At 40.6% G+C, this 20,828-nt stretch overlaps 3 protein-coding genes across 4 annotated transcripts; all 3 read left to right on the top strand.

The window, feature by feature from the left end:
• Positions 1-971: 971 nt before the first annotated feature.
• On the top strand, positions 972-4,326 carry LOC311496562 (uncharacterized protein). Its single transcript, XM_084556449.1, has 6 exons — positions 972-1,645; positions 1,804-1,917; positions 2,052-2,138; positions 2,230-2,442; positions 2,814-2,936; positions 3,794-4,326. Exons 1-6 carry the CDS (start codon positions 1,469-1,471, stop codon positions 3,857-3,859), a joined length of 780 nt encoding a protein of 259 aa, XP_084412575.1. The 5' UTR covers positions 972-1,468; the 3' UTR covers positions 3,860-4,326.
• Positions 4,327-6,120: 1,794 nt separating this feature from the next.
• On the top strand, positions 6,121-9,843 carry LOC311496955 (membrane-spanning 4-domains subfamily A member 4A-like). Its single transcript, XM_084557019.1, has 7 exons — positions 6,121-6,299; positions 7,527-7,724; positions 7,883-7,996; positions 8,167-8,223; positions 8,350-8,574; positions 8,946-9,068; positions 9,536-9,843. The coding sequence occupies exons 2-7, from the start codon at positions 7,548-7,550 to the stop codon at positions 9,599-9,601; spliced, it is 762 nt and encodes a 253-aa protein (XP_084413145.1). The 5' UTR covers positions 6,121-6,299; positions 7,527-7,547; the 3' UTR covers positions 9,602-9,843.
• Positions 9,844-11,476: 1,633 nt separating this feature from the next.
• Positions 11,477-20,732, top strand: LOC311496954 (uncharacterized protein). Of its 2 annotated transcripts, none has more exons than XM_084557018.1 (7): positions 11,477-11,543; positions 15,717-15,914; positions 16,082-16,186; positions 16,348-16,404; positions 16,531-16,758; positions 17,136-17,258; positions 20,425-20,732. In XM_084557018.1, exons 2-7 carry the CDS (start codon positions 15,738-15,740, stop codon positions 20,488-20,490), a joined length of 756 nt encoding a protein of 251 aa, XP_084413144.1. In that variant the 5' UTR covers positions 11,477-11,543; positions 15,717-15,737; the 3' UTR covers positions 20,491-20,732. The 2 variants fall into 2 exon arrangements, with proteins under 2 accessions (XP_084413144.1, XP_084413143.1); XM_084557017.1 differs by having other exon boundaries at positions 16,073-16,186.
• Positions 20,733-20,828: the final 96 nt, after the last annotated feature.

Here is a 20,828-nt window from a genome sequence, read left to right as displayed (position 1 = left end):
ATTTCCTATGTTCAAATGTCACAGTCACACCCTAGAATCTAATTCACTTATCTATATCCATTTTCCATGTCATTTCTGTTGGTTGGAAGGACTGCCTGGTCTTATATGTCTTATATATACATAACAAAACTCAGATAATGTTGTTGTTTGGTCTTCCTACAACTGAATGCAGCCATTGTTACAAGCCCCTACATCCTGTTCTGGTTCATCTTTGTTGTTCTTATATATTTATGTATTTTTGTTTGTTTTGTTTTGTTTCTTTTGATATTCGACTTTTTGTCTGCCCTTGGTTAGTTTTGTGTTTTTTGTTTTTTTTTTTCTCTTTAAATATAAATATATGCAGGTTATGTTTCTTTTAACATTACACAAGGATATTATGGTGACAGCTATGATCTGATATGCTGATGTTTTCTTTTCTTCTTGTTATTCCGTAATTGTGAATCAAGAAATCGATACCAGTTGTGTAATGTATCATGTGAGAATAATAATAAAAAAGAAAAAATTGAAAAAAAAAGAAAAAAAAAAAAAGAATAGAATAGAATAGAGTTAATTTGCAGCTTGCACAGGTACATTTGAATTATTGTGAATTTCCCATAGTCAAGCTTACTGAATTATTATTATTATTATTGTTATTATTTATTTATTTATTTTAAAAAAGCAGTCATAGATAATAAAAACAAATACTAAAAAATACAAAAGTTTGAAAGTGCACTTACAGGCACAGAATTATATTTATATTCAGTATATTTAATATGTACAAAATGTGACTAATATTGGCACAAAATCAGTATCAGATGTGGTCTTGGGGTCAAATCATGGAGGATGTGTAGTGTGAACAGAGTTGCCCATATTACACATAAGCTCTGGAGTCTCTCTCAGTACGTTTAAGACAATAGCACAAGTTGTTTATTTATTTATTTATTTATTTATCTCCACCCTGATGTTAGCTGCACACTTGCACATCAGTTGCACAGGACGTGTGTTAATGTGAGGTCAGAACAGGCCTTTAGTTACCAGTGATAATGAATGAATTCTGCTATAACAGTCCTGCTCTAAGTTCTCCTTCATGACTTGTTCTAATGTCCAGTTGTTAACAGGTTGGATGTAGTTTGTGGTGCTGTAAAAACTAAACTGGGTTGAATTAAAACACTAAAGTGTATCTGCTGTTTAGCCACGCCCACTGACTACAATGCCACAATAACAGGAACAAACGAACCTGAATACCAGATCCTTCATGGAGAGAAGATTTAGAGCAGGACTATTATATTAGAATGTCTTCACTACTGTACCTAATGAACTGGCATGTGAGTGTATTTCTGCTTCTTTACACTTGCCCATCAGTGGCTTGTGAAGTGTAGACGCTAAATAAAAGGATCTTATTCGATATCCTGCACATTCAAGCAAGCAAACACATCCAGAGATTTACAAGCTGTCTGATCTCTTTCAGCCTCCAGCAGGAGCAGGCAGGATGTCTGTGAGCATGAGCAAGGCTGATGGGGTCACCGTGTTCACTCTGACCTCTGACCCCCAAAGTCCTTGGCCTCCTCTGTGCCAGATCCTGAAGAGCCTTTGCTACAGCCCAGTGTGCTGCTCGGTGTCTCCTCAGCTGAGGAGGATCCAGGGAATGTCTCAGTCAGTGCTGGGGGTGAGTTACAACCTTCAGTGCTTCAGGTCACACGTCTTTGTTTTAGAACATAGTTTTTACACGGTCACAGTCCTGTAACTGTCTCAGAGCTTCGTTCTTTTATTAAGGACAATTTCTTGAAAACACTTGTTGTTCCTCTTGTGCTTCCTCTTTCACAGGCTCTGCAGATTATGGTTGGGTTGCTCAATATCGGCTTTGGAGTCCTCCTCAGCTGCACCCGAGCTTCATTTGCACTTCGGTTCATTGGGTTTCCTTATTGGCTCGGAGCCTTGGTAAGAGAGCTGATGCTGGATTAGATTACCTTTTTCCTTATTTTTAAAATAAAGTTTCTCTTGTCTTGCAGTGTTTGTGTGAAATCATGGATCTTAAATGATATATTAATATTATTATCTTTTTATTTTTGTAGTTCATTCTCTTTGGCATCATGTGCATTGTGTCTGAGAAGTACCCCAGTCCATGTCTGGTGAGTAATTACGGCAACTCTATAGGTAATGTTGCAGGGAATTCCTAAAATGAATACCAGCAGTTAGCTCTGCAGAGACTTATTTATTCCCTGACTGTAAATAAATTGTCTTGTGTTTTAGGTGGTGACCAGCGTGATTCTGAATCTGGTAGGAGTCGGTTTTGCCATCACAGGCATTGTGTTCTACAGCATTGACATGGGATATATATATCTGTGGTGGGATTGCAGGGATGATAATCGTAATTATTATAATTATGATTCCTGGGATCGTCGCTCTACAACTGAGAAGCAGCTCATGATTCAGAAATGTGAGGAGGGAAGAGAGATGGTTAAGGTAAGTGTGCAAGTTATTTTACAGATATTGTTTTTAGAAATCCACGATCACCGTCTCCAGAGCTGCCTTTAGTCGATATATTGATCCAGTGTTTTTATGTTGATTGGACAAAAGAAGCACGGTTGCATTAGTCTGATCTGATATTTGTAGATTGTTTTGGGGAGACTCTGTTCAGGAGCAGCTAACCAGTATGGTAGGCTTCATGGAATATTATTAATGTTTGTGACTGGATCTAAGAAGTGGAACTAGGCTGGAGACAAAAATAATGTTTGCAGTAGCAGATGGATTTGTTCTGATCTTTATTAAACCTCTATCGAAGACAAATATGTTCACGTACTTTAAAGGAAACTCTGCTGTTTGTGTCCCGTCAGATGCTCCTGAGAAGCATCAATGGCGTGCTGATGGTGTTGTCGGTCCTGGAGCTCTGTGTCGTCATCAGCGCCACCGTGTTGGGGATCAAGTCTCTGAGACGCAGAGGGAAGGAACAGAGCCAGGTAGAATCAGAATACCTTATTAATCCTTCAAGGAACGAGTCAAATACAAATAGAATAAGAAGTAATATATAAAATAAGATGTAAGATGCATATAAACCAAATATTTCACAAGTATTCCCAATGTGACAGAGGTAAATGGTTACAAACAGATTATAAAAGAGTGTTAAGAGTGACCAACACTCAGTGGGAGGAGTTATAAAGTCTGATAGCAACAGACATGAGCTCCTGTGGTGTTCTGTGGTTCATGTCAGTAGGAAGAGTCTGTCCTCAAAGAGTCCAGCTCCACCTCTACAACATCACTGGCCTTGAGGATCAGTTTGTTGAGCCTGTTAGCGTCAGCCACTCTCAGCCTGCTTTCCCAGCATGCAACGGTGTACAGGAGCGAGCACTGACCACCACCGACTCATAGAACATCCTCAACATTATCCAGCAGATGTTGAAGGACCTCAGTCTCCTCAGAAAGTCGACTCTGGTCCTTCCTGTAGAGTATCCTCAGTGTTCTTCAACCAGTCCAGTTTATTGTCAATGTGCACTCCCAGATACTTGTAGTCCTCCACAATATCCACATGGTCCCCCGGATGGTAACAGGGATCACTGGAGCCTTTTTCCTCCTCGTGTCCACAACCAGCTCCTTTTGTCTTTGTCCTACTACCACAGAGTCATCAGAAACCCTCTGAAGGAGGCAGGACTCTGTGTGGTAGTTGAAGTCCGTGGTTGAAAAGACCACGTTGAGTTTCTTCCACAGTGGTTCTAATAAAGCAGACCAGCACCGCAGTCTAATTCATGAGTCTGAATGTAGTCGTGTGTTATTTTATTGTGATATTTACTTTCCAAATGTTCTGTTTTTTCTCTTTCAGAGCGCTCATGACCCAGAGCTGTGCAAACCACTGCTGGAGGAAGACCCCACTAAACCCACAGCCTAAATGTCTTCAACCCTGCAGGTTTATACCACTGACGTTGTTGTTCTTTTTATGTAAAGTGTCTTTGAGTACCTTGAAAAGCGCTTTTAAATAAAATGTATTATTATTATTATTAGATTCACAGAGTATAGTCTCCAACCTCTGGCTCTTATTTTGTACACATACACATTTCAGTCTCTTTTTAACTGTGTCCAGTCATCGTCTGCAGAGCTCCTTGTGTTTAAGAAGGAGCTTCATGGATGTGTGTGGCATTCTGTTTTTGTTATTTTAGCATCTTGAGCTGAGCTTAAAAACTTGAATAAAGGCATCAACACTATTGACTGTTGCATATCTCATTACTGCTTATATTTCCATATCATACGAAGCTTTAAAATTCCACTGGCACTGATGAGTTGATGGAGATGTGTCAATTCAATCAAGTACTGGAGCTGAGGACAGTATTAAAGTGTGTGTTCATGATTATTTCTTTCATATCCTACTTTATAGCATTTATTCCTATAAGTTAGTAGAATATAATAAACACTTTTCCCTTTTTATTACAAAAAGGATTAATTTTAATTTATTCATTTTCATTTTTACCCCACAAAGAAAACACATACGCAAAAACAGATGCATTACTGCACAATGTAAAGTTTTCTCAGAACTAGGCTCTCTTGTTCTGAATAAAATGACTCAAAACATCAGAAACATTTTCACAAAAGTCCTGAAAGTAAACAAAGAGAACCCAATCAAACCCATGAAACAGAAATATTACACTTTGGTGTTTGTTTAATCAGGAAAAAGAGCCAATATTACATATCAGTGAGGTGCAGAAGTTAACAAGTTAACCAGATTAGAGTCCGTGTGTGTTTCCAGTCAGTATAATCAGACTGTCCATTTCAGTCCCTGTTGACGTTCTTTTAAATGGTTTCCAGTCATTCTCTGTTTCTCTTAACCGTGTGTTCTGAATGTTAGTTTGGGATGTTTTCAAACTCCTGCTCCTCAGATAAAAAATGACAGGCTGTGCAGGAATAAAACTGAAACAAAGACCACTTTTACAGCCTTAGTTAGGGGCTAGACTAGCAGCATCAGCCAGCAGGGGCCTCTTAGGAAGGTCTGTTAGTGTAATCAAAAAGTTAATGCATTGGCACTGCTGTAGTCTAAAATGTCTAAGTTCTCAGGGGCCTCTTAGGAAAGTCCCCTCCTGCCATTGAAGATTTAGCACATTGCCACTGGTGAAGTTTCAAGTTTGTCAGCCTTCGGGGGCCCCTTAGTGAGGGCCTCCTTCTGTCACTGATAGTAGACTTAGCACGTTGCCACAACTGTAGTTTAATGTCTGTCTTGGGGGCCCATTTGGTAGGTTTGAAACTGTCACTGAAAACTTAGGACATTGCCGCCGCATAAGTGATGATGATTGGCTAAGGTAGGGTAAGATTTCATGGTAAGCCAATCAGCGGCAGGGCAGTGTTCAGTTGGGCGGGTGTTGTTTCCACACAAATGCGCGCATAGCAGTATCACACAAGTGATCAGAGATAGATAGATAGATAGATAGATAGACGACTTTATTGATCCCTTTGGGAGGTTCCCGCAGGGAAATTGACATCTCCATCGCAACCAGCACTTTCAGACATACATGTAGGAGACAGTATAAAAAGCCCAGAATACCAATACACCCAGTGAAGAATAATAAAAATAGTAATACAAAAATAAATATTGACTGTACATGCATGGTTGTTGCATAAATAGAGAAATAAATATTGTGACTGTACATGACTGTACATACACTGTTATTGCACTTTACTTTACTATTGCAGATTAGTTAAAAAAGTCATTCAGGCCCTTTCCTTTTTGTCCTCCTCCCCCCAAGTGAGTGGTGGTTGTACAGTCTGATGGCACGGGGGACAAAAGAGTTCCTCAGTCTATTTGTCCTGCACCTTGGGAGGAGCAGCCTCTCGCTGAAGGTGCTTGCCGCAGTAATGGAGAGTTTGGAGCATCCAGAGGCAAAGTTGCTGTTTTCAAGGTGGTAGTATAGGCACTATACACATAGTTTTACAAAAGGTTTTTTTAAACATTTTAAGATTTTTTTTTTCACCATGTGGCATTAACAATTTACCTCAACTAAAAGATCTGAGCACTTCCTCCAATACTTGTCAAATAAAATAAATAAAAACAGACCTTTTTCTTGGAGGTGTTAGATTTAGATGCTCATGTGGTGAAATAAGAATTTACTGACAGATAATCAGTAAATCATTTAGTAAAAAGCAAGGTCATTATTCCATCGTGTCACCTGTTTTTATTCAGTAAAGGGTTAAGTCTCCAGCTTCCTGATGGAGGCCGATACTTCTGGGAAATCAGTTTCTGATCCTGTTCTTCCAGTTGCCCAAATAAAAACTGCGCATCCAAACACAGAGGCTCGATTACCGGTGGATTCTGACAGTTCTAAATAATTCAATTGATTTGACAAGTAAGTGTGCGTTCAAACTCGCTGGAAGATGCTTTAACTGTTTTGGGAGCTAAACGTTGAATGTTTGACATGTTTAAAGAGAGCGAGACATTTAGATTAAAATATAAAAGTAAAAATCTATGATGTCGCTGGTTTTCTTCGCTGTCAGCTGCTCAGTGCTGAATGATTAGCTTTTTGGCCGCTGTAATGTCGAGTTGTTGTCAGAAAGGTGGTAATTGATGACCATGTTGGAGGATATAGTTTGTGGTTCTGTTAAACTGGATATTCTTGATGGGGATGATGCATATTTTGGAACAAGAATAGAATAGAATAGAATAGAATAGAATAGAGTTAATTTGCAGCTTGCACAGGTACATTACAACACAGGTACATTTGAATTATTGTGAGTTTCCCATAGTTAAGCTTACTGAATTGTTTTTGTGTTTTTTTTTTTTTATTAAAAAGCAGGCATAGATAATAAAAACAAATACAAAAGTTTGAAAGTGCACTTACAGGCACAGAATTATATTTATATTCAGTATATATTTAATATGTACAAAATGTGTCTAATATTGGCACAAAATCAGTATCAGACGTGGTCTTGGGGTCAAATCATGGAGGATGTGTTGTGTGAACAGAGTTGCCCATATTACACATAAGCTCTGGAGTCTCTCTCAGTACGTTTAAGACAATAGCACAAGTTGTTTATTTATTTATTTATTTATCTCCACCCTGATCTTAGCTGCACACTTGCATTTCAATTTCACAGGACGCATGTTAAGGTCAGAGGCCTTTAGCTACTAGTGATAATAAATGAGTTCTACTGTAACAGTCCTGCTCTAAGTTCTCCTTCATGACTTGTTCTAATGCTCAGTTGTTATCAGGTTGGATGTAGATTGTGGTGCTGTAAAAACTAAACTGGGTTGAATTAAAACACTAAAGTGTATCTGCTGTTTAGCCACGCCCACTGACTACAATGCCACAATAACAGGAACAAACGAACCTGAATACCAGATCCTTCATGGAGAGAAGATTTAGAGCAGGACTATTATATTAGAATGTCTTCACTACTGTACCTAATGAACTGGCATGTGAGAGTACTTCTGCTTCTTTACACTTGCCCATCGGTGGCTTGTGAAGTGTAGACGCTAAATAAAAGGATTTTGTTCGATATCCTGCACATTCACACAAGCAAACACATCCCTCATCGTTTGGAAAGAGATTTACAAACTGTCTGATCTCTTTCAGCCTCCAGCAGGAGCAGGCAGGATGTCTGTGAGCGTGAGCAAGGCTGATGGGGTCACTGTGTTCACTCTGACCTCTGACCCCCAAAGTCTTTGGCCTCCTCTGTGCCAGATCCTGAAGAGCCTTTGCTACAGCCCAGTGTGCTGCTCGGTGTCTCCTCAGCTGAGGAGGATCCAGGGAATGTCTCAGTCAGTGCTGGGGGTGAGTTACAACCTTCAGTGCTTCAGGTCACACGTCTTTGTTTTAGAACATAGTTTTTACACGGTCACAGTCCTGTAACTGTCTCAGAGCTTCGTTCTTTTATTAAGGACAATTTCTTGAAAACACTTGTTGTTCCTCTTGTGCTTCCTCTTTCACAGGCTCTGCAGATTATGGTTGGGTTGCTCAATATCGGCTTTGGAGTCCTCCTCAGCTGCACCCGAGCTTCACCTGCACTTCAGTACTTTGGGTATCCTTATTGGCTCGGAGCCTTGGTAAGAGAGCTGATGCTGGATTAGATTACTTTTTTCCTTATTTTTAAAATAAAGTTTCTCTTGTCTTGTAACCAGCAATAAACCTGTTTACTCATAAGCCTCTGCAGTGTTTGTGTGAAATCATGGATCTTAAATGATATATTAATATTTTTATCTTGTTATTTTTGTAGTTCATTCTCTTTGGCATCATGTGCATTGTGTCTGAGAAGTACCCCAGTCCATGTCTGGTGAGTAATTATGGCAACTCTACAGGTAATGTTGCAGGGAGTTCCTAAAATGAATACCAGCAGTTAGCTCTGCAGAGACTTATTTATTCCCTGACTGTAAATAAATTGACACGTCTTGTGTTTTAGGTGGTGACCAGCGTAATTCTGAATCTGGTAGGAGGCGCCTTTACCATGACAGGCATTGTGTTCTACTGCATGGAAGTGGCAGATACATATGCGTGGTGGGATTGCAGGGATGATAATCGTAATTATTATTTTGATTCCTGGGGCCGTCGCTCTACAACACCGAGCTCGTCTGCTGAGAAGCAGCTCATGATTGAGAAATGCGAGGAGGGAAGAGTGATAGTTATCGTAAGTGTGCAAGTTATTTTACAGATATTGTTTTTAGAAATCCACGATCACCGTCTCCAGAGCTGCCTTTAGTCGATATATTGATCCAGTGTTTTTATGTTGGTTGGACAATAGAAGCACGGATGCATTAGTCTGAGCTGATATTTGTAGATTGTTTTGGGGAGACTCTGTTCAGGAGCAGCTAACCAGTATGGTAGGCTTCATGGAATATTATTAATGTTTGTGACTGGATCTAAGAAGTGGAACTAGGCTGGAGACAAAAATAATGTTTGCAGTAGCAGATGGATTTGTTCTGATCTTTATTAAACCTCTATCAAAGACAAATATGTTCACGTACTTTAAAAGAAACTCTGCTGTTTGTGTCCCGTCAGATGCTCCTGAGAGGCATCAGTGGCGTGCTGATCGCGTTGTCGGTCCTGGAGCTCTGTCTCATCATCAGCGCCGCCGTGTTGGGGATCAAGTCTCTGGAGCCCAGAGAGAAGGAACAGAGCCAGGTAGAATCAGAATACCTTATTAATCCTTCAAGGAACGAGTCAAATACAAATAGAATAAGAAGTAATATATAAAATAAGATGTAAGATGCATATAAACCAAATATTTCACAAGTATTCCCAATGTGACAGAGGTAAATGGTTACAAACAGATTATAAAAGAGTGTTAAGAGTGACCAACACTCAGTGGGAGGAGTTATAAAGTCTGATAGCAAGAGGCAGGAATGAGCTCCTGTGGTGTTCTGTGGTTCATGTCAGTAGGAAGAGTTCACTGGCCACCACAGACTCAAAGAACATCCTCAACATTATCCAGGAGACATTGAAGGACCTCAGTCTCCTCAGAAAGTAGAGTCGACTCTGGTCCTTCCTGTAGAGTAGCCTCAGTGTTCTTCAACCAGTCCAGTTTATGTAGTCGTGTGTTATTTTATTGTGATATTTACTTTCCAAATGTTCTGTTTTTTCTCTTTCAGAGCGCTCATGACCCAGAGCTGTGCAAACCACTGCTGGAGGAAGAGCCCACTAAACCCACAGCCTAAATGTCTTTAACCCTGCAGGTTTATACCACTGACTCTGTGTAGATTCACAGAGTATAGTCTCCAACCTCTGGCTCTTATTTTGTACACATACTCATTTCAGTCTCTTTTTAACTGTGTCCAGTCATCGTCTGCAGAGCTCCTTGTGTTTAAGAAGGAGCTTCATGGATGTGTGTGGCATTCTGTTTTTGTTATTTTAGCATCTTGAGCGGAGCTTAAAAACTTGAATAAAGGCATCAACACTATTGACTGTTGCATATCTCATTACTGCTTATATTTCCATATCATACGAAGCTTTAAAATTCCACTGGCACTGATGAGTTGATGGAGATGTGTCAATTCAATCAAGTACTGGAGCTGAGGACAGTATTAAAGTGTGTGTTCATGATTATTTCTTTCATATCCTACTTTATAGCATTTATTCCTATAAGTTAGTAGAATATAATAAACACTTTTCCATTTTTATTACAAAAAGGATTAGTTTTAATTTATTCATTTTCATTTTTACCCCACAAAGAAAACACATATGCAAAAACAGATGCATTACTGCACAATGTAAAGTTTTCTCAGAACTGGGCTCTCTTGTTCTGAATAAAATGACTCAAAACATCAGAAACATTTTCACAAAAGTCCTGAAAGTAAACAAAGAGAACCCAATCAAACCCATGAAACAGAAATATTACACTTTGGTGTTTGTTTAATCAGGAAAAAGAGCCAATATTACATATCAGTGAGGTGCAGAAGTTAACAAGTTAACCAGATTAAAGTCCATGTGTGTGTTTCCAGTCAGTATAATCAGACTGTCCATTTCAGTCCTTGTTTATGTTCTTTTAAATGGTTTCCAGTCATTTTCTGTTTCTCTTAACCGTGTGTTCTGAATGTTAGTTTGGGATGTTTTCAAACTCCTGCTCCTCAGATAAAAAATGACAGGCTGTGCAGGAATAAAACTGAAACAAAGACCACTTTTACAGCCTTAGTTAGGAGCTAGACTAGCAGCATCAGCCAGCAGGGGCCTCTTAGGAAGGTCTGTTAGTGTAATCAAAAAGTTAATGCATTGGCACTGCTGTAGTCTAAAATGTCTAAGTTCTCAGGGGCCTCTTAGGAAAGTCCCCTCCTGCCACTGAAGATTTAGCACATTGCCACTGGTGAAGTTTCAAGTTTGTCAGCCTTCGGGGGCCCCTTAGTGAGGGCCTCCTTCTGTCACTGATAGTAGACTTAGCACGTTGCCACAACTGTAGTTTAATGTCTGTCTCGGGGGCCCATTTGGTAAGTTTGAAACTGTCACTGAAAACTTAGGACATTGCCGCCGCATAAGTGATGATGATTGGCTAAGGTAGGGTAAGATTTCATGGTAAGCCAATCAGCGGCAGGGCAGTGTTCAGTTGGGCGGGTGTTGTTTCCACACAAATGCGCGCATAGCAGTATCACACAAGTGATCAGAGATAGGCCGCAGTAATGGAGAGTTTGGAGCATCCAGAGGCAAAGCTGCTGTTTTCAAGGTGGTAGTATAGGCACTATACACATAGTTTTACAAAAGGTTTTTTAAACATTTTAAGAATTTTTTTTTTTTCACCATGTGGCATTAATACTTTACCTCAACTAAAAGATCTGAGCACTTCCTCCAACACTTGTCACATAAAATAAATAAAAACAGACCTTTTTCTTGGCAGTGTTAGATTTAGATGCTCATGTGGTGAAATAAGAATTTACTGACAGATAATCAGTAAATCATTTCGTAAAAAGCAAAGTCATTATTCCATCGTGTCACCTGTTTTTATTCAGTAAAGGGTTAAGTCTCCAGCTTCCTGATGGAGGCCGATACTTCTGGGAAATCAGTTTCTGATCCTGTTCTTCCAGTTGCCCAAGTAAAAACTGCGCATCCAAACACAGAGGCTCGATTACCGGTGGATTCTGACAGTTCTAAATAATTCAATCGATTTGACAAGTAAGTATGCGTTCAAACTCGCTGGAAGATGCTTTAACTGTTTTGGGAGCTAAACGGTGAATGTTTGACATGTTTAAAGAGAGCGAGACATTTAGATTAAAATATAAAAGTAAAGATCTATGATGTCGCTGGTTTTCTTCGCTGTCAGCTGCTCAGTGCTGCCTCTAGTGGCTTTAAATGACACAGCAACAACACTTATGTCGAATAATATTTTAATACTGTCGCATTTAACAAAAAACGATACAAGCTGCTTCAGATATTAAAAATATTATTTATGTTAAAGTCATTTAAAATGTTAAAAATGAAATATCCTCGAGACGTTTTTGTGATGTAGCTTCCGGCCAGCGGGGGCAGCACTGAGCTCACTGCTGCGGTGTGAGTGTGAGAGCAGGCAGAGAGCGAAGAAGACGATGTTTAGCGTTTATAACTTTAAAAGCTAAAGTAAACACTTTAAATACAACAGTTCTGCGTTAATGATGAGCTCCTTGGCCGCTGTAATGTTGAGTTGTTGTCAGAAAGGTGGTAATTGATGACCATGTTGGAGGATTTAGTTTGTGGTTCTGTTAAACTGGATATTCTTGCTGGGGATGATGCTTTGGAACAAGAATAGAATAGAACAGAACAGAATAGAATAGAATAGAATAGGATAGAGTTAAATAGAATAGAGTTAGATTTGTTATCGATAATAGTAATACATTTTATTTGGAGGTGCCTCTCTGGGCACTCGAGGACACCGTACAACATATAAATAATAATAAAAACACTAAGAAGAAATAAGAAACAGATAAGAAGAGACAATGAAGATGGTTAAGTTGGGTAGGCAGTTCGGAATAGGTGAGTTTTTAGTCCGATACCAAGTAGCCATCTGACTTTTTTAAAACTATTGTAAGCTCTGTCCAAACAGATCTGCAGCAATAATAAATTGCTCACTTCAATCAGGCGCGTTTCCTAAAGCCCTAAAAGTAGCTGCCATCAAACCACTCTTAAAAAAGAGAACGCTGGATGCTTCCATGTTAACCAACTACAGACCTATCTCAAATCTCCCTTTTATAGCCAAGATCATTGAGAAAGTGGTTTTTAATCAACTTAGCAACTTTTTAAACTCCAGTGGACTCTTTGATAAATTTCAATCAGGCTTTCGACCTCACCACAGTACAGAAACAGCTCTCATTAGAGTGTTGAATGATATAAGGTTGAACACTGACTCAGGCAAGGTGTCAGTTCTGGTCCTGTTGGATCTCAGTGCTGCTTTCGACACTGTAGACCACAGTATACTGCTGAACAGGTTGGAAACCTGGGCAGGACTCAGCGGAACAGTACTAGATTGGTTCAGGTCCTACTTGGAGGAGCGGAGTTATTTTGTGACCATTGGAAGCTATCAATCCGATCCAGTGGCTATGACATATGGAGTTCCTCAGGGGTCAGTTCTTGGACCCCTTCTGTTCAGCCTATATATGTTGCCTTTGGGTCAAATTCTCCAGAATTCAAATGTAAACTATCATAGTTATGCAGATGACACACAGATATATCTTGCATTGTCTCCAGATGACTGCAGTCAAATAGAGTCATTGTGTCACTGTTTAGAGAAAGTCAAAAATTGGATGAACCAAAACTTCCTGCAGTTAAATCAAGAAAAAACTGAGGTCATTGTTTTTGGCAATAAAGAGAAGAGGGTTACTGTCAGTAAACACCTTGAGTCACTGTCTCTAGAAACTAAAGACCAGGTCCGAAACCTTGGCGTGCTGATAGACTCAGATCTGACCTTCAACAGTCATATCAAATCAATCACCAAAACAGCCTTTTATCAACTTAAGAACATATCCAGAATTAAGGGCTTCATGTCGCAAACAGATCAGGAGAAGCTGATTCATGCTTTCATTTCCAATAGACTTGACTACTGTAACGGTCTTCTGACTGGACTCCCCCAAAAAAGTATCAAACAGCTGCAGCTCATCCAAAACGCTGCAGCTCGAGTTTTAACCAGAACAAAGAAATCAGAGCATATCACCCCAGTTCTTAAGTCTTTACATTGGCTCCCAGTCAGCTACAGAATAGATTTTAAAGTTCTGCTACTGGTTTACAAATCACTGAATGGTTTAGGTCCAGAATACATGAATGACATGTTAGCAATGTATAAACCCAGTCGAGCTCTGAGATCGACTGACTCAGGTCAGATAGTGGAGCACAGAGTTAAAACCAAACACGGTGAAGCAGCATTTAGCTGTTACGCTGCACACAAATGGAACAAACTACCAGCAGAGCTGAAATCAGCCCCAACTGTAAGCACTTTTAAATCTAGGTTAAAAACATTTCTTTTTTCATGTGCATATGGCTGAGCCCTTTTAAATCATTTTAAATCGTAATCTTGGATTTACACTGTAAGTCCTCTTAATCGTTTTAATATATGTATATATATAATACACTTTTCTTTTTCTTTTTTTTCTTTTTCTTTGTTCTTGCTTTTAACTGTGTGTTCTAATTTGTTCTGTTTTTATGTAAAGCACATTGAGTTGCCTCTTGGTATGAAATGCGCTATATAAATAAAAATGCCTTGCCTTGCCTAGCCTAAATACAGGACCAGTATCGCCGATACCGATACCGATATTGATACTTTTTAATAATTACGGTGGACGCATCAACAGTCTGAATTAAATCTAAATCTGAATGATTTTTCATGACATTTAAGTGTTCTTGTGACTTTCCTTTTGGATTATTAATCAGTTAAGATCCAGTACATAATTTGGGCAAAGTTTATAAGTAAATAGAAAATACTTTATTATCGCAATAAAGGTTTTTGTTCAGAAACAACACAAAATGATCACTTGAGGACAAATAAAAACAAATTATTTTTCAGGCAGTGTTCAGAAACTACAATACAATTATAAAACTAAATCTCTCCCTTCGTTGCACTTCTTCCTGGATTTTTTTTTCTTAAATAAACAAAGTGTACAAAATTAGGCTATCACTCCACAGCAAATATTATAAATGTAAGGAAGTGTTCAGAAACTACAATACAATACAGAAATAATACATTTATTTCCCAGTGCACGTTTTTTCTTCTTTTCAGGGCTCTGTCGGGGCCAGGTGGGCGGGGGATTTTAAAAAAAAATCCATATGCTTTAACAAGTTTGTTGTGTTACCACTGTATCTTACAGCCTTTTTACAAATAGCACAACTTGCTATCGTTTCATTTTCGGCCCGAAAATATAACCAAACAGCCCTACTCTTTCTCTCGTTGTGTGTAATGCGTTGCTGCTGGTACAACAAACACACGAAAAGGGGAGGAGGAGCTAAATGAGCTTCCTCTGCTCTGTGACAGCAGCGGTATTTAGACAGTCAGGTCGCCTCTTAATAAAACGAGAGAAACTGAAACTTAAGTATCGATCTCATTACATTGGTATCGATCAATCTCGATACCAACGTTGGTATCGATATTATCGATATTTGGATCGATCTGCCCACCACTACTAAAAAATACTAAACTGAAAGTGCACTTACAGGCACAGAATAATATGTATATTCAATATATTTAATATGTACAAAATGTGACTAATATTGGCACAAAGTCAGTATCAGATGTGGTCTTGGGGTCAAATCATGGAGGATGTGTAGTGTGAACAGAGTTGCCCATATTACACATAAGCTCTCTCTCAGTACGTTTAAGACAATAGCACAAGTTATTTAAATTTCACAGGACGCATGTTAAGGTCAGAGGCCTTTAGCTACCAGTGATAATTAATGAGTTCTACTGTAACAGTCCTGCTCTAAATTCTCCTTCATGACTTGTTCTAATGCTCAGTTGTTATCAGGTTGGATGTAGTTTGTGGTGCTGTAAAAACTGAACTGGGTTGAATTAAAACACTAAAGTGTATCTGCTGTTTAGCCACGCCCACTGACTACAATGCCACAATAACAGGAACAAACTAACCTGAATACCAGATCCTTCATGGAGAGAAGATTTAGAGCAGGACTATTATATTAGAATGTCTTCACTACTGTACCTAATGAACTGGCATGTGAGTGTATTTCTGCTTCTTTACACTTGCCCATCAGTGGCTTGTGAAGTGTAGACGCTAAATAAAAGGATCTTATTCGATATCCTGCACATTCACACGAGCAAACGCATCCCTCATCGTTTGGAAAGAGATTTACAAACTGTCTGATCTCTTTCAGCCTCCAGCAGGAGCAGGCAGGATGTCTGTGAGCATGAGCAAGGCTGATGGGGTCACTGTGTTCACTCTGACCTCTGACCCCCAAAGTCCTTGGCCTCCTCTGTGCCAGATCCTGAAGAGCCTTTGCTACAGCCCAGTGTGCTGCTCGGTGTCTCCTCAGCTGAGGAGGATCCAGGGAATGTCTCAGTCAGTGCTGGGGGTGAGTTACAACCTTCAGTGCTTCAGGTCACACGTCTTTGTTTTAGAACATAGTTTTTACACGGTCACAGTCCTGTAACTGTCTCAGAGCTTCGTTCTTTTATTAAGGACAATTTCTTGAAAACACTTGTTGTTCCTCTTGTGCTTCCTCTTTCACAGGCTCTGCAGATTATGGTTGGGTTGCTCAATATCGGCTTTGGAGTCCTCCTCAGCTGCACCCGAGCTTCATTTGCACATCAGTACTTTGGGTATCCTTATTGGCTCGGAGCCTTGGTAAGAGAGCTGATGCTGGATTAGATTACTTTTTTCCTTATTTTTAAAATAAAGTTTCTCTTGTCTTGTAACCAGGAATAAACCTGTTTACTCTGCAGTGTTTGTGTGAAAGCATGGATCTTAAATGATATATTAATATTATTATCTTTTTATTTTTGTAGTTCATTCTCTTTGGCATCATGTGCATTGTGTCTGAGAAGTACCCCAGTCCATGTCTGGTGAGTAATTACGGCAACTCTACAGGTAATGTTGCAGGGAGTTCCTAAAATGAATACCAGCAGTTAGCTCTGCAGAGACTTATTTATTCCCTGACTGTAAATAAATTGACACGTCTTGTGTTTTAGGTGGTGACCAGCGTGATTCTGAATCTGGTAGGAGGCGCCTTTGCCATGACAGCCATTATGTTCTACTGCATTGAACTGGTAGATTTATATGCGTTGTGGGATTGCGGGAATGATAATCCTAATTATCATAATTATGATTCCTGGGGCCGTCGCTCTAAAACACCGAGCTCGTCTGCTGAGGAGCAGCTCATGATTCAGAAATGTGAGGAGGGAAGAGCGATAGTTATCGTAAGTGTGCAAGTTATTTTACAGATATTGTTTTTAGAAATCCACGATCACCGTCTCCAGAGCTGCCTTTAGTCGATATATTGATACAGTGTTTTTATGTTGGTTGGACAAAAGAAGCACGGATGCATTAGTCTGATCTGATATTTGTAGATTGTTTTGGGGAGACTCTGTTCAGGAGCAGCTAACCAGTATGGTAGGCTTCATGGAATATTATTAATGTTTGTGACTGGATCTAAGAAGTGGAACTAGGCTGGAGACAAAATAATGTTTGCAGTGGCAGATGGATTTGGTCTGATCTTTATTAAACCTCTATCAAAGACAAATATGTTCACGTACTAAGTACTTTAAAGGAAACTCTGCTGTTTGTGTCCCGTCAGATGCTCCTGAGAAGCATCAAAGGCGTGCTGATGGTGTTGTCGGTCCTGGAGCTCTGTCTCGTCATCAGCGCCGCCGTGTTGGGGATCAAGTCTCTGGAGCGCAGAGGGAAGGAACAGAGCCAGGTAGAATCAGAATACCTTATTAATCCTTCAAGGAACGAGTCACATACAAATAGAATAAGAAGTAATATATACAATGTTGGGCCTGGGTACTAAGGCACTCAATATTGGGGTTTGGCTATCATAAATAATTAATAATTATCAAAAATAATTATTTATTATTAAATAATTGGATCTGAATTACTAGATCACCTCGGGGCACCACCCTTCTAGGAAGGGAAAAGATAGCCAATCAATCAAATCAGTCTCATAAATTATACTAAATTGTCAATTTGGATTTATGATTAATAATTAACTTAATAACTATAACCAAAATTACCACGTTAACAACTAGTTAAAGTTGAAGGAATTTGGAGTTCTTGACAGTGTAGAGGCTGGCAATATTCACTCTTATGCAATATTAAACAGACAGGTATGTTTAAAAGACATTTATTAACAAGAATAAAAGTAAACATACAATCTAACTACAGTATACTCAATACAGGTGTGTGTGTGTGCCAAAATGGCCGCCGGTTGTTGGCGTGCCAAGATGGCCGCCGGTTGTGGGCATGCCAAGATGGCCGCCGGTTGTGGCCGTGCCAAGATGGCCGCTGAGGCCTTGAGGTCTTGAACACTAAGGAAACAATGGCTGCTATAGGGACACTTTCAGACCGTGTGCTGGCTAGTAGATATGTGGAATGTGATAAGGGTTTTATGAGGTGCCAGGTTAGAGGAAGGATGGTTAGTTAAGCATGCAAGAGACCCTGAGTCTATGTGTTGCATAATCTAACTAACATCAAACCACTATACTATAAATAACTCAATATAAACAAATATCACATCAAATCAACATTTCTAACTCTAGCTTAGCTTAGCTTGACTAGGCCCAGGTCATACTACCAGATTTGGTGGAAAGTCAATTTCTGGTGTGTTGCTCCTTTAGCTGGCGGTTCCTGATGGAAAGCCAAACCGGGAAAAGTTGAAGTCCTTGCTGTGTGTTCCTGATGGCAGACGTTGGAAGGAAACCGGCCGCTCCTTGAGTCCTTTGAAGTGGCTTGTTAGCAGCTCGGTGCTAACTAGCTGTGTGGCTCCTGTTGTTTGGGAGTTTTAGCCTGCAAACCTTCTGTTTGTTGGCTAAAAGAGCTGGTGTAGATTCCTCAGCAGGATCTCGCTTCGCTGCTGTAAGGAGAACAGGCCTGGAAGTAGTTGCTCTTTGTTAGCAGACTACCTGGCACCCAGCTGCAGCCGAGCAGCTGGGGGTCTCCACGTGGAGGTGTGGAGTTGTAGAGGGTAAAGGTTAGATTATGCTTCCGCGTAGTGATCACGCAATGGTCACGCAATGGCCACGCAGTTGCTCGGACGCAGTCGTGAGACCGTGATGGTTCTGCGTGGGGTTTACGTGTCGAAATGCATGCCACACCGGTAGAGGGCGCTATGATTTTTTGTGACCGACCGACCGAGACTCTTGTGACGTATCTTGCCTCATATAGTTATTTACCTTCCGGCTTTTGTCGTAGTCACAGTGTACGATGGACACCGAGACAGAGAGACTGGCGTTGGAGCTCCAAATTATTCAAGCAGAGGAAGAAATACTTCTTTTGCAAATTAGGGCACGACAAAGGAGACAATGATGTTTATGAGTGGAAACCGGAAAAGCGGTCTCCAGCGGATGTAGTTAGCGGACCAATCACAGCCAATGCCGCTGCGTTGCTGCTGCGTCGCCTCGACGCACGTCGAGGATTTTTGGGAGGTGCGCGTCTGGCCCTTGCGGAAGCATAATTTGGGCTTAAAGCCCAAATTATGCTTCCGCGTTGACACAGCGCGTCCGTGCGTACGGACCTATTACGGACCTATTGCGTCCTTGCGGACTCCCGTGCGTCCTACGCAAGGGCCAGACGTGCACCTCCCAAAAATCCTCGACGCGCGTCGAGGCGACGCAACAGCAACGCAGCAGCAACGCAGCGGCATTGGCTGTGATTGGTCCGCTAACTACATCCGCTGGAGACCGCTTTTCCGGTTTCCACTCATAAACATCATTGTCTCCTTTGTCGTGCCCTAATTTGCAATAGAAGTATTTCTTCCTCTGCTTGAATAATTTGGAGCTCCAACGCCAGTCTCTCTGTCTCGGTGTCCATCGTACACTGTGACTACGACAAAAGCCGGAAGGTAAATAACTATATGAGGCAAGATACGTCACAAGAGTCTCGGTCGGTCGGTCACAAAAAATCATAGCGCCCTCTACCGGTGTGGCATGCATTTCGACACGTAAACCCCACGCAGAACCATCACGGTCTCACGACTGCGTCCAAGCAACTGCGTGGCCATTGCGTGACCATTGCGTGATCACTACGCGGAAGCATAGCATAGCTCACCACCAGGTTCAGGTCCCAACAAAAATAAGATGTGAGATGCATATAAACCAAATATTTCACAAGTATTCCCAATGTGACAGAGGTAAATGTTTACAAACAGATTATAAAAGAGTGTTAAGAGTGACCAACACTCAGTGGGAGGAGTTATAAAGTCTGATAGCAACAGGCAGGAATGAGCTCCTGTGGTGTTCTGTGGTTCATGTCAGTAGGAAGAGTCTGTCCTCAAAGAGTCCAGCTCCACCCCTACAACATCACTGGCCTTGAGGATCAGTTTGTTGAACCTGTTAGCATCAGCCACTCTCAGCCTGCTGTCCCAGCATGCAACGGTGTACAGGAGCGAGCACTGACCACCACCGACTCATAGAACATCCTCATCATTATCCAGCAGATGTTGAAGGACCTCAGTCTCCTCAGAAAGTAGAGTCGACTCTGGTCCTTCCTGTAGAGTAGCCTCAGTGTTCTTCAACCAGTCCAGTTTATTGTCAACGGCACTCCCAGATACTTGTAGTCCTCCACAATGTCCACATGGTCCCCCGGATGGTAACAGGGATCACTGGAGCCTTTTTCCTCCTCATGTCCACAACCAGCTCCTTTTGTCTTTGTCCTACTACCACAGAGTCATCAGAAACCCTCTGAAGGAGGCAGGACTCTGTGTGGTAGTTGAAGTCCGTGGTTGAACAGACCACGTTGAGTATCTTCCACAGTGGTTCTAATAAACCAGACCAGCACCGCAGTCTAATTCATGAGTCTGAATGTAGTTGTGTGTTTTTTTTTATTGTGATATTTACTTTCCAAATGCTCTGTTTTTTCTCTTTCAGAGCGCTCATGACCCAGAGCTGTGCAAACCACTGCTGGAGGAAGAGCCCACTAAACCCACAGCCTAAATGTCTTCAACCCTGCAGGTTTATACCACTGACTCTGTGTAGATTCACAGAGTATAGTCTCCAACCTCTGGCTCTTATTTTCTACACATACTCATTTCAGTCTCTTTTTAACTGTCTCCAGTCATCGTCTGCAGAGCTCCTTGTGTTTAAGAAGGAGCTTCATGGATGTGTGTGGCATTCTGTTTTTGTTATTTTAGCATCTTGAGCTGAGCTTAAAAACTTGAATAAAGGCATCAACACTATTGACTGTTGCATATCTCATTACTGCTTATATTTCCATATCATACGAAGCTTTAAACCAGTTCCACTGGCACTGATGAGTTGATGGAGATGTGTCA

This window comes from Chelon labrosus (genome assembly GCF_963514085.1).
Source record: "Chelon labrosus genome assembly, chromosome: 12".
NCBI lineage: Eukaryota > Metazoa > Chordata > Actinopteri > Mugiliformes > Mugilidae > Chelon > Chelon labrosus.
The sequence above is the reverse complement of the archived record's forward strand: the minus strand, read 5'-3'. Positions and strand labels throughout refer to the sequence as shown.

Bases quoted from the DNA above. Each gene is read 5' to 3' on its own strand.
- LOC311496562 (XM_084556449.1), top strand. From the start codon at position 1,469: ATGTCTGTGAGCATGAGCAAGGCTGATGGGGTCACCGTGTTCACTCTG. The intron at 1,646-1,803 runs GTGAGTTACAAC...CCTCTTTCACAG, and splicing joins TGTCTCAGTCAGTGCTGGGG to GCTCTGCAGATTATGGTTGG. The intron at 2,443-2,813 runs GTAAGTGTGCAA...GTGTCCCGTCAG, and splicing joins AGGGAAGAGAGATGGTTAAG to ATGCTCCTGAGAAGCATCAA.
- LOC311496955 (XM_084557019.1), top strand. From the start codon at position 7,548: ATGTCTGTGAGCGTGAGCAAGGCTGATGGGGTCACTGTGTTCACTCTG. The intron at 7,997-8,166 runs GTAAGAGAGCTG...TTATTTTTGTAG, and splicing joins CTTATTGGCTCGGAGCCTTG to TTCATTCTCTTTGGCATCAT. The intron at 8,224-8,349 runs GTGAGTAATTAT...CTTGTGTTTTAG, and splicing joins AGTACCCCAGTCCATGTCTG to GTGGTGACCAGCGTAATTCT.
- LOC311496954 (XM_084557017.1), top strand. From the start codon at position 15,738: ATGTCTGTGAGCATGAGCAAGGCTGATGGGGTCACTGTGTTCACTCTG. The intron at 16,187-16,347 runs GTAAGAGAGCTG...TTATTTTTGTAG, and splicing joins CTTATTGGCTCGGAGCCTTG to TTCATTCTCTTTGGCATCAT. The intron at 17,259-20,424 runs GTAGAATCAGAA...TTTCTCTTTCAG, and splicing joins GAGGGAAGGAACAGAGCCAG to AGCGCTCATGACCCAGAGCT.